The sequence below is a fragment of the Delphinapterus leucas genome, chromosome 11, assembly GCF_059928025.1.
Source record: "Delphinapterus leucas isolate spDelLeu-1000000601 "Yukka" chromosome 11, BTC_Dleu_Yukka2, whole genome shotgun sequence".
Lineage (NCBI taxonomy): Eukaryota > Metazoa > Chordata > Mammalia > Artiodactyla > Monodontidae > Delphinapterus > Delphinapterus leucas.
In genome coordinates, this window is record NC_143139.1 from 50,980,726 (window position 1) to 50,992,795 (window position 12,070).

General features: G+C 42.6%; 1 protein-coding gene across 2 annotated transcripts in view; it reads right to left on the bottom strand.

Annotated features, from left to right (window-relative positions):
- GNS (glucosamine (N-acetyl)-6-sulfatase) overlaps nt 1-12,070 on the bottom strand; it is a 51,964-nt gene that overhangs the window by 20,456 nt on the left and 19,438 nt on the right. For both annotated transcript variants that reach the window (XM_022571620.3, XM_022571619.3), the window contains exons 7-10: nt 11,833-11,915; nt 9,904-10,022; nt 8,097-8,200; nt 216-317 (exon numbers count right to left, since the gene is read on the bottom strand). In XM_022571620.3, coding sequence (XP_022427328.1) covers nt 216-317; nt 8,097-8,200; nt 9,904-10,022; nt 11,833-11,915 — 408 coding nt within the window. The remainder of the gene's footprint in view (nt 1-215; nt 318-8,096; nt 8,201-9,903; nt 10,023-11,832; nt 11,916-12,070) is intronic.

Sequence of the window (12,070 nt, forward strand, 5' to 3'; positions counted from 1 at the left end):
TTGGGGGAGAAGGGAAAAAGGGAGGATATAGAACTCTGTTCATGTGTGTCCCGTCTTTTTTTAAGAAAACTCCTTCCCACTACAGATAAGAGAAAAAGTCTATCCTCTGCTCCCCTAATTTAACAGCTTTAAGATTTAAATTTTAAGTCTACTTATATAACCTGGAATTTATTTCAGAATCTTGGCTCAGGCCTGATTTAGGGCTTTATACTCACCAAAATGGGCAAGAAAGACATCCCATCCATCTGTGTCTTATTCAGATTGTAGCCAGCGATGTCCAAAATAGTAGGACCCAAGTCAATGTTGGCAACGAGCCGCTATGAGAAAGAGGAAGAAACAGTCAACTGATCTAGAACACAGTTTGTCCCATTTTCCTTTTCTATCTATAATAGAGTTCTCTTCCCCGCAACCCACCTGTGAGATAAACAGCACTTACTATTATCTTTTGTACAACCCATACTTCCTATTGCATATATTTAAATATAACTATAATAATTTAAAATACAAAACATAAAGCCTTATAAAGTTTATAATACATGCTCCTGGGAAGTTAATGTTTATTCTACCCATACTGTTACCATTGATAAAAACATTTTTCAAGATTCCTTTAGGATTGCCTTGAGTCTGTTATGAACGATGAGAAAAATGTCGGGTTATTTTATACAAAGTGTTTTCCAACTTGATTATTCTTATTAGTTCACTAAACTTGACTTCAAATTGACTCCTGACGTTTTTTAAAGGCTTAAAGGTTGAATGCTTGTCACCAATGAGGATGTTAGCCTTTTTAATAGTTTTTTGAAGTGACAACACTGGTAAGGAATGTTTGCAGTAGTTTTTGAAGACTGCAGGAAACTCATCCCAACAATGCATCAATAAGTTTCCTTAAAGAGCACAAAACTTGGATGTTTTTATTTTTTAAATTTATTTTCCTTTTTTCTTTCTTTCTTTTTTTTTTTTTTTTTGCGGTACACAGGCCTCTCACTGTTGTGGCCTCTCCCGTTGCGGAGCACAGGCTCCGGACGCGCAGGCTCAGCGGCCATGGCTCACGGTCCCAGCCGCTCCGCGGCATGTGGGATCTTCCCAGACCGGGGCACGAACCCGTGTCCCCTGCATCGGCAGGCGGACTCTCAACCACTGCGCCACCAGGGGAGCCATTATTTTCCTTTTTTTAAAATAAATTTATTTTATTTATTTATTTTTGGCTGCGTTGGATCTTCGTTGCTACACATGGACTTTTCTCTAGTTGCAGAGGGGGCTACTCTTTGTTGCAATGCACAGGCTTCTCATCGTGGTGGCTTCTCTTGTTGCAGAGCATGGGCTCTAGGCGCACAGGCTTCAGTAATTGTGGCACATGGGCTTCAGCAGTTGTGGCTCACAGGCTCTAGAGCACAGGCTCAGTAGTTGTTGCACGTGGGCTTAGTTGCTCCGCGGCATGTGGGATCTTCCTGGACCAGGGCTTGAACCCGTGTCCCCTGCATTGGCAGGCGGATTCTTAACTACTGCACCACCAGGGAAGTCCCAAAACTTGGATGTTTTTAAACAAAGGTTCTAGAAATTAAAGACACTGTCCAGCATTTATACCTTGCCATATCTCCTTGATTTATTGGACTATTTTTCTTCTGTATACAATACCGCTACCAGGCCTAAACCAGCATAGTCCAAAGTCCAATAGGGATAGAACAGGAATCATACGTGTAATTTAAAATTGTCTAGTGACCACATTAAAGTAAAAAAAAAAAAAAAGAGGTGAAATTCACTGTAAATATTTAAATATTACTATTTCAACATGTAAGCAATACAAAAAAGTGATGAGATTTTACTTTAAAAAAACTTTTGAACCAAGTGTTTGAAATCTGGTATTTTACAATTATAACATCTCAATCTGGACTATCCCATATATGTTCTGGCTCAAGAACCACATGAACTTTTGTAGCAGAGAGTCTAGAAGTCACGTGGTCACAGGCTAGAAAAAGCCTTGGAGTGATGGAGACAATCCACGAGGGAAACGAAGGGAACTAGTGTTCACTGAGCACCTATTCTGGGCCAGTGCTTAATGCTTATCCTCATTTAATCCTCCCCACAGTCCTAGAAAGCAGTATTTTCCCAGTTTTACAGATGAGGAAATGAAAGAGAAGTAACTGACACAAAGTCAGCAGCCTGTAACTGGAAAAGCTGTCGTTTACTGGAAATAAATAACAGTCTTCAAAACTGTTGAGAGGGACTCCACTGGTGGTGCAGCGGTTAAGAATCCACCTGCCAATGTAGAGGACACGGGTTTAAGCCCCAGTCTGGGAAGATCCCACATGCGATGGAGCAACTAAGCCCGTGGGCCACAACTACTGAGAGCCCACGTGCCACAACTACTGAAGCCTGCTTGCCTAGAACCCATGCTCCGCAACAAAGAGAAGCCACCACAGTGAGAAGCATGCACACCACAACGAAGACCCAATGCAGCCAAAAAAAAAAAAAAACCCAAAAACTGTTGAGAAAACTCAGGTCATCTCAGGAGAAGCCAAATGGGGATTAGAAAAAAAATCTAATCCTATTACTTTTAATTTAAAAACAAAACCAAAGTACAGACATAAAAGGCAAGAAGCACTGTTCAGTAGCAGCCAGGTTTCCTGGACGGCTCCTGGAGGGCAGAGTGATACACATATCCTGGCTCTGAACCAATCAGTGTAACTCTGCAGCTGTTGGAAATTACCCTTCAGTGGCAGGCAACTCACGGGAAAAGCAATCCATATGTTGCTGAGGATAAAAAACACAAAAACTATGTCTCTAGGGATTACACAAGACCCGGTGTTAGAGATACCTTTCCCGGTTCCAAGTACCCCAGGCAGACTCTCCAGCGGCTTAGAATACAGCAAACAAGACTGAGTATGAATACGGAAGAGACCATAGCAGGAAAGGAGACAAGCAGAGACACCACCTCCAGAATCAGATAAAGGCAACAAGACTCCAAAATGTGACTGACAGATCTCCAGTGATGTCCAGAACATGAATGAAGTCAAGTCAGTCCCACAGGTATTATTAACATGTCCAAGGCACCAAAATAATAAAACCCACAGAGATAAAACAGTGACTGCCAGTCTCAGCAGGAATTGCCTCGAGCCATCAGCAATGGGTGGGAGCGCCCTCTAGTGGCAGTTTGCTCTGTGGGGGGAGGGGAGGAGAAAGGTCTGCAAGATTCAGGACAAGTCAAGTCGCTAGTTCGGCACAAGTACCATAAACGCCACCACCAGGACTCTTTCTTCCCAGGTATCTACAATGATCACATCCTCCCTAAAAATGATGGACAAATTCTCTCCCTACTGGGTTTTGTTTGACTAAGACGTAGAGTCTCAAAATTAGCATACAATGTCAGGAGATGGGAGACTTCTAGTAGATACCAAGTATGAGTGAAGAATTCAAGAGAGAATTATACCTCTCTCTGGTTTTTATACAGCCAAGGATTAGAATGGATACTATGAGCCCATCACCCTAATGACATCTAGAAACATTAGCATTTCAAGTTCCTAAAATGGTATTATTGCTTTTATCACTGACTATAAAGATCCATTTAAGGACTGGAACAGAAAACGCTCTGACAAGACCAAGTAAATTATTTCATGAATCACAGCCTCACAGTTTGTTTGGGAATGTTCTTAGGATTAAAGTATATATACATTTTGATCAAATATAAGGCCCTAAAAAACTCTGTGGGGCATGAGATTGAGGGATATCATGCCTTGAACCTGCTTATTTTTTTAGCTCTGGAAGAAGGACAGTACTGCAGAATTACCCAAAAGAATAAGGGCTCCCAGGAGGGTACATCAGGTTTTCAAACAGACTTTTAAGCCCTGATGTTAAAGAATTCACGTAAGGCTTTCAAAAAAAAGACTCAAAGCACACCAGAGAGCACCCCAAATCCATCTATTGAAGAGATATGGAGATAAGTGTATATGTATAACTGATTCACTTTGTTATAAAGCAGAAACTAACACACCACTGGAAAGCAATTATACTCCAATAAAGATGTTTAAAAAAAAAAAAAAAGAAAAGCAAAGCACTGAAAGCAGAGAACTCTACACGTCTTGGGCTGCTTCATCTGGATTTGCCCCTCACGCCCCACTTCCCTAACAAGGAGTAAGCCAGGGCGTCACCTAGTTGCACTTGAGAATTTGCCCTTAGCATCCTCCCAGTTTCACATGGGGAAACCAAGGCTTAGTCTGTCCAAAGTCTTAAAGCCAATAAGTGGTCTTCCTGACTCCCAGTTCGGTTTTATTTCCCCTGGATCATGCTATGTCATTTCCATTTTCGTACTAACCTTTTCCTTTCTTAAAGCCCGTTTGAAGAAATTCTACCACCAAATCTAAAGCTAGATTAATTTATAGCCAGAGGAGAAGACCTCAGCAGCCAATGTTTGGCATCCACCCATACCACCTGCCCCTGGCTCACCCCAATAGCCAACACAAAGCCAGATCCACTGGTCAAACGTGTCCTATTTTGGCTACTGGGCTGTTGCCAGCACAGCTCATTATGCTCAACTCACCACCCTGTGGCCCTCACACAGAACCTGCACCAAGAAAAGTCTGCTGCCAGCACACGATGAATCACCCACCACCTCTGACACACTGTGTTAGATGGAAGCAGGGCACTTCATACTTCTCAAACCACAGAGTGTCAAACACCATGGTTGTTTGTTGTTTTTTTTTTTTTTTTTTGGCCACGCCGCTGTGGGATCTTAGTTCCCCAACTAGGGATTGAACCCAGGCCCTCAGCAGTGAGAGTGCAGAGTCCTAACCACTGGACCGCCAGGGAATTCCAAAAAAAACCATGGAAGTTTGAGAACAGACGGTTCATTTTCAGACCTGGTTTTGCCACTTACTGTGTGACCTTGGTAATATATCCATGCACACAACTTGGATGTCACCCATTGTATGTTAAGGGCTGGGTATTCTTTTTTTTTTTAAATTACGGTTGATTTACAATGTGTTAATTTCTGCTGTAGAGCAAAGTGATTCAGTTATATGTGTATCTATTCTTTTTCAAATTCTTTTCCCATTTAGGTTATTACAGAATACTGAGCAGAGCTCCCTGTGCTATACAGTAAAAGGAACTTCTTGTTTATCCATTGTATATATAATAGCTTACATGTGCTAACTCCAAACTCCCACTAAAAGCTGGGTATTCTAAGTTCAGGTAATACCTCTCAACTAGGGACTCCTAGAGTTAAAAAGACAAACTCAGTCGGGTGTGGTAAGTGTGAGGCCAGCTGGGAAGCTGGGAAAGGCACCCACTCCACGTGGGGCGGGGGTCTACAGTGACGTTCATTTAGGGGAGCCCTAAACCGAAGCCCCGAAGGACAATGAACTTAGCCAGGGGAAAGGGGCATGAGGTGGGCATTCACACAGAAGGCGCAGCCAGCTGTACAAAGGCAAGGAGGTGAGAGAGGTGATCCAAGTAGGAAGTAAAAGTAGTTCAGGACAACTGCCACCTTCTGTCCCTTGAACAGGCCAAGCTCATTCTCCTATCTGTGCCCTTCACATGCACTGTTCTGCCGCTCAGGATACCCTCCCACAGATCTCTGCACGACTCAATCCTTCTTGACACCCGGGTCTCTGCCCAAATGCCTCAGAGACTTTCACCGACAACTGAAGCTCAGGTATCTGGCTCCCCCTGACACAGGGAGTTAAGAACTGATCTTCTCTGACTGCTCTTGCTGTGGCTCCAAGGCTCCTGGTATACTGCGCTGGCACAGGAAGATACTGAAGAAATACTGTTGTCTGAGCTGTAGTGTAATGGTTGAGTGTACGGACTCTGGTTAAGTGTATAGCAGCCAGACTGCCCGAGTTCAAGTGCAGGGCTCTGATATTCGTTGGCTACATCATCTTGGGTAAATCGCTGAACTTGTATACCTCAGTTTCCTCATCTGTAAAATGGGGATAACAGCATTCATATCGCATAAGGCTGTGAAGGTTAACTGAGTTGATACAGGTAATACACTTGGAACAGCACCTGTCACATCCTAAGCATTCAATAACGGTTATTATTGTTGAAATGGCTTCCTAGGACCTGGTTTCACTTAGATGGCTTAGAGAAAGTGAAGTTTCTGATTGTAACATGGAGTGCCACTGTTAACTTGAAGGAAAAAGGAACAGTCTGTTCCGTGGGCAGCTGGCTGACACGTCATTCTGTTCTCATCAGCCGCCTTCCCCACACCGGTCAGACGTGGCCCTGCTCCTCAGAATTGCACACAGGTGCAGACACGCTCTCCTCAACCAGCTCCCCACACCAAGATCAAGAAAACACTTTTAAGGCTGAATGGTCTTCCAAGCTTGCCTACCTCCGTTGACAGAAGAGGCCTGTTTAGAGGGTAATGAATTTGTAGTGGAAGGTGACTGCCTTTAGGAATGTGGGTCTTAAAAGAAAAAGAAAATTCAAAAGGCACTTATGAAGGCCATTTTAAGTTTCCGAGAGAATTTGAACAGAATTCCATCAATAGCATTGTGAAAGGAAATAAGTGAATGACAGACATTTAAACAGAGTAAACATTACACCCCCAAGTTAAACTCAAGCACCAGTATACCCAGAAATTCTGACCTATTTTTCCAATTTTAGCTTAAAGAATCCATTTGCTGGGCTTCCCAGGTGGCACAGTGGTTGAGAGTCTGCCTGCCGATGCAGGGGACATGGGTTCGTGCTCCGGTCCGGGAAGATCCCACATGCCGCGGAGCGGCTAGGCCCGTGAGCCATGGCCGTTGAGCCTGCGCGTCTGGAGCCTGTGCTCCGCAACGGGAGAGGCCACAACAGTGAGAGGCCCGCACACCGCAAAAAAAAAAATAAATAAATAAATCCATTTGCTCATTTTCTTTTGTCTCACAGAGCTGGGACTGAAATTGTGGTATTAGGGAAGAGAAAACAACTGGTAGAGCCTATCAATTCTTATCTCCCAACATTGGACCAGTGTTTTGGATCAAGGTGCCCATGAACTCTAGGAACAAAGTACCTCAGTATTAGGAACTCAGTTTGAAACCAAATGGAAATGGTAACAAAAGAACGTGGTACTTTATGACAGTACTAGGAGACAGAATCAGTAGAGTAGAAAGGCATTAGTGAGGAAGAGTCCCACAGGGAGGGGGACTAAATTCTCAGACAACACCCTTTCTGTAGCCTTATACTCAGAGGGAGGTCAGACCGGCAGCAGACATCACCTGGGAACACCTGGGAGCAGGCTGGAATGCAGAATCAGAATCTGCATTTCAACAAGGCCCCCAGGGGATGTGCACACACAACAAAGCCTGAAGAGCTTTGCTCTCCCGGGCTATGGGCCCCAAACTGGGCTGCCTCTCAGAATCATTGTGAACTTAAGAAAAAAAGCAGAGGCAGGGATTCTATTCCAGTTCAAGTGAGTCAATCTCAACCTTTCTAGATGTTGAGCCTTTCAGTTTCAGAAGGTAGTTTTGATGAGCACCCTGGTGGAGAGTCACGGCTCGAGGACCAAGTAAAAATCTAGTCTCAAAACACAAGCAAAAGCTCTTCATGCTAATATGATACATATACATCTAATAGTGGGTGGCCAGCAGTTTACTGGTATTATGCTAAGTGAAATATGTCAGACAGAGAAAGACAAATACTGTATGATATCACTTATACGTGGAATCTAACAAATACAACAAACTACTGAATATAACAAAATATAGAGAACAGATACAGAGAACTAGTGGTTACCAGTGGGGAGATGGGATGGGAGAGGAACAATATAGGAGTAGGGGATTAAGAGCATTAGGTATAAAATAAGCTACAAGGTTATGTTGTACAACACCGGGAATACAGCCAATATTTTAAAATAACTGAATGGAGTATGACCTTTAAAAACTGTGAATCACTATATTGTACCCCTGTAGCTTACAGAATATTGTACATCAACTATACTTCAATTAAAAAAAAAGAAAGAAAAAAGAATCACTGTTCGCAAGGCTTATAAATACACTTGCAAAAAATCTTAAGCCAATCAGCCTTCATCCTCAAAGGAGGAGAGATTGAATCAGCCTCCTCTTAGGAGGAAAAGCTTTCTTTCCTCAGGCAAATGCTACATCACCTTGTCAGCAACCTACCTTGCTTGTCTGATTTGGTTTGATCCCAGGCCCTCGAACCAACAGTGGAACTTTGATATCAAACTCATACAGCTGTCTTTTGTCTATTGGCAAAGAAAACTGTCCTGAAAAAAAAAAATGCATAGGGTAAAGATGGAACCGAGATAGAAATGTCACTCATGCATGCATTCATTCAAGAAACAGTAAAAATCAAAAACAGCCTTGTTCTACTAATTATGGGGTTTTAATGGAAAGCTTAAATTTGCCTGGGTCTCTTATTACTACAAGGCAGGAAACAATGAGCTCATCTTTAAAAAAAAAATGCCTAGAGGGACACCCTGGTCTAAAATAGGCAAATTCAGCAAAAAGAATGACTAGAAAGTATTTGAAGCAAAGATACGCTATTTATGTATGATACTCGACCTGATCACAATGGAATGAAGTTACTCTAAAAGCTGCTAAATAAAGGGAGAAAACCATTTATCCAGCCTTTCCTGAATAAACTCTATTTCAAGATAACCAAACAGCTGGTGAGGGGAATTTCCTGAGGAATTCCAGCCAGTAAATTCAGAAGGACAGAGTTATGAAGTCAAACTTCGCAATTTCTGAGGGAACAGATTTAAGCAACAATCATCAATGGACGTTTTAGCCACAAAAGGTTCATAGGATGGGCTCAGGTTGATACCACAGGAGCCATCAAACAGTAACAGCATCCCTAAAGTGAGGCAACCAGACACCCCAGCGGCATGATGTGAATGAAGCAGTAAGAAGTACATGACAGCATCAACTAGAGAGCATTCTTGTTGAACTTCTATTAAGACTCTAGATCTAACTACCAATCTATAGAAAATGTTGAGTATAGATAAACGAGTTAAGGCATCACATGAGCAGTTAGCTACAACTGGAATGTGAGATATTCTAAAGGACAGAAGACGAGTTTTCCCAATAAATCGGTGGCAAAGGACAGCCTTAAGACACATAAAAACTAAAGGGAGCGTGTGGACTTTGTGTAGGTTCTGATAGCTAATCAACTAGTCAGGTGCAGAATCAAGTGTTGACATATGGAATCACAACATCTGGAGTTTCTTCAAAAACTTATAGCTAAAACAGAAACATGAAGAAGGTATGAGGAATTCAAAAGACTGGTCTCGTGCCGCTGGAAACCAAAGCTGGGCAATGGGAGTTATTTTACTAGTCTCTACCGTGCGCGCTTAGAAATATTCATAACACCGCAGGAAACGCCTCATCAATCTGCTCCTGTGCAAGCAAACCTCAGGCTAATTCCCTTCCAGTTTCGGAAATTTAAAAGAGTGGAGAGAGAAAAAAATACTGATTTTTAACTAGAGGAGGTCCAAGAAGAAAGGATGAAAGTCAAGGACACGGGGGTGACTCATACTGCAGTTGTGAAAAGAAACACAAAGCAAAACTCACACACACCAAAACACCTCATTTCACAGGAAAGTTCTTCCCCAGGACAACCCTCTCGTGGTCTTCCTGTGTCAAATGTCATACCCCTATTCCCTGAGATCCACCCTCCTTAAAATCTAGCTCAATTTCTCACCTACTTCATAAAGCCTGCCTCTAGCTCATCAAGCTCACTCTCTGCTCAGGCTCCTTGAACACCATGTAATTCGGCCTGTGAAATAGCAAATAATGAAACCTGGTCTCTCACCAGGGGAAATGAGTGGGCCCTCTAACCAGAGGGGCCCTGAGGGCAAGACCCTCCCTCTGGCCCGTCCACTGCCGCAAAAGGACAGGAGCTCCCTGCCAGTGCTACGGATTGAGCGAGAAAGGAAAGGCACCTCGCCAAGGTCATGGTGCCCCTTACCTGTGTGATAGCCGTTGTCTGAGGTGTAAAAGATGTAGGTGTCATTGAGCTCCCTGCTGAACTCCAATCGCTTGACCAGCTTCTCCACAAGGTCATCGACTGACAGCAGAGTCTGCCACCTGGATGTGAACAGAGGGCAGCAATGGGACTTCAGAGACAATGCTGAGGTACTGCCATCTTGCCAAAAAAGCGAAGTCCAAAAAACACCCCAAAACCAAATCGAAACAAAAAAACTCCCAACCTCCTTCCCAAAAAAAACCCCTCAGAGCCACTCTCCCCAAAAGCTCAAATCCCCTATTTCCTTTCCTTCCATTCATTGCAAAGCACAGATTAGAAAACTCCAGAACACAATTAGTTGATTCCAAATTTAACCGATTCTACAGAAATAAATGAGGGTTTTTATGACCAGTTAGCTTTATTATTTATCGTGGCTGAAGATGAGAATAAAAGACTATTGGAAGGGAAAGTTGTCAACTCAGCACTGACTGATAGAGATGAATTCAGATAGACCTGGCTACAACAATGTTTAATGGTCGAACTAGGGGTCAGCAAATGATAGCCATGGGCCAAAGCTTGACCACTGTCTGTGTTTTTGTTTTTAACTGCGGTACAAAACACATAACATAAAATTTACTGTTTTAACCATTTTTAAGGGTACAGGTCGGTAGCGTTAAGTATATTCACATAGTGGAACAGATCTCCAGAACCTTTTCACCTTGCAAATCTGAAACTCTACGCCCATGAAACAACAACTCGCTGTTTGCTTTATGTATAAAGTTTCACTGTAGCACAGCCAATGCTCATTCATTCTTGTCTTGTCCAGGACTGCTATGCGCTCCAACAGCAGAGCTGAGCAACAGTGACACAGACTATACGGCCGACAAGCCTGTAATATTTACTATCTGGCCCTTCACAGAAAGTTTGCCAACCCCTGGTCTAAAACTAAATGCACCTTAAGAGAAAGTAAGAATTTCCTGAAAACTAAAAACTGCAAAGGCAAATATTCTGCTCTAGCCTAAGCCTTTGGGTCTCAGGCAAATATTGGGGCTAATCTCTCACAAAGCGACCTTTTATTATTATTATTATTTTTTACATCTTTATTGGAGTATAATTGCTTTACAATGGTGTGCTAGTTTCTGCTTTATAACAAAGTGAATCAGTTATACATATACATATGTTCCCATATCTCTTCCCTCTTGCGTCTCCCTCCCTCCCACCCTCCCTATCCCACCCCTCTAGGTGGTCACAAAGCACTGAGCTGATCTCCCTGTGCTACGCGGCTGCTTCCCACTAGCTATCTATTTTACGTTTGGTAGTGTACATATGTCCATGCCTCTCTCTCGCTTTGTCACAGCTCACCCTTCCCCCTCCCCATATCCTCAAGTCCGTTCTCCAGTAGGTCTGTGTCTTTATTCCTGTCTTACCCCTAGGTTCTTCATGACATTTTTTTTCTCTTAAATTCCATATATATGTTTTAGCATACGGTATTTGTCTTTCTCTTTCTGACTTACTTCACTCTGTATGACAGACTCTAGGTCTATCCACCTCATTACAAATAGCTCAATTTCGTTTCTTTTTATGGCTGAGTAATATTCCATTGTATATATGTGCCACATCTTCTTTATCCATTCATCCGATGATGGACAAAGGTTTCCAACCTTTTCTTTAGATATAGAAAATTGTTAAAAGAAACCAAATGGCTCCAATTTGCAATGTTTTAACAAGTCATAAAAACGGACTGTTTAATTAGACCTGAGGTCCAAAGACCACCTTGTAGCTAAATGTAAAGACCTCCCATCAGAGTCTCTCCCAACATCTTGCTACCCTCTGATTTTTTCTCAGAAATAACCATGTGGTGCAGTTCCCTGTTCATGGGCTGCTTCTGAGGGTCCTCAAAGACCACCTAGACTGGAAAGGAGCAGCTCTTACCTTTTCCTAAATGCATTATCTAAAAACTGTATTGAAGAATTAGTCATTGGGGTCTTGGCTTGCCTAATTAACCAGTGCTTGTTCTAAAATTTAAAAGAAAAACAGAAGTTAACACCAAGTCACCACAGTCAAACTACTAGAATAATGAAAAAGATGATTTACTCGAGCAAAAAAGGAACTAACTGGAGCCTGTTTAAGCAACTTCAGATTTTCCCTCCACCACCCACCCCCACTTCCC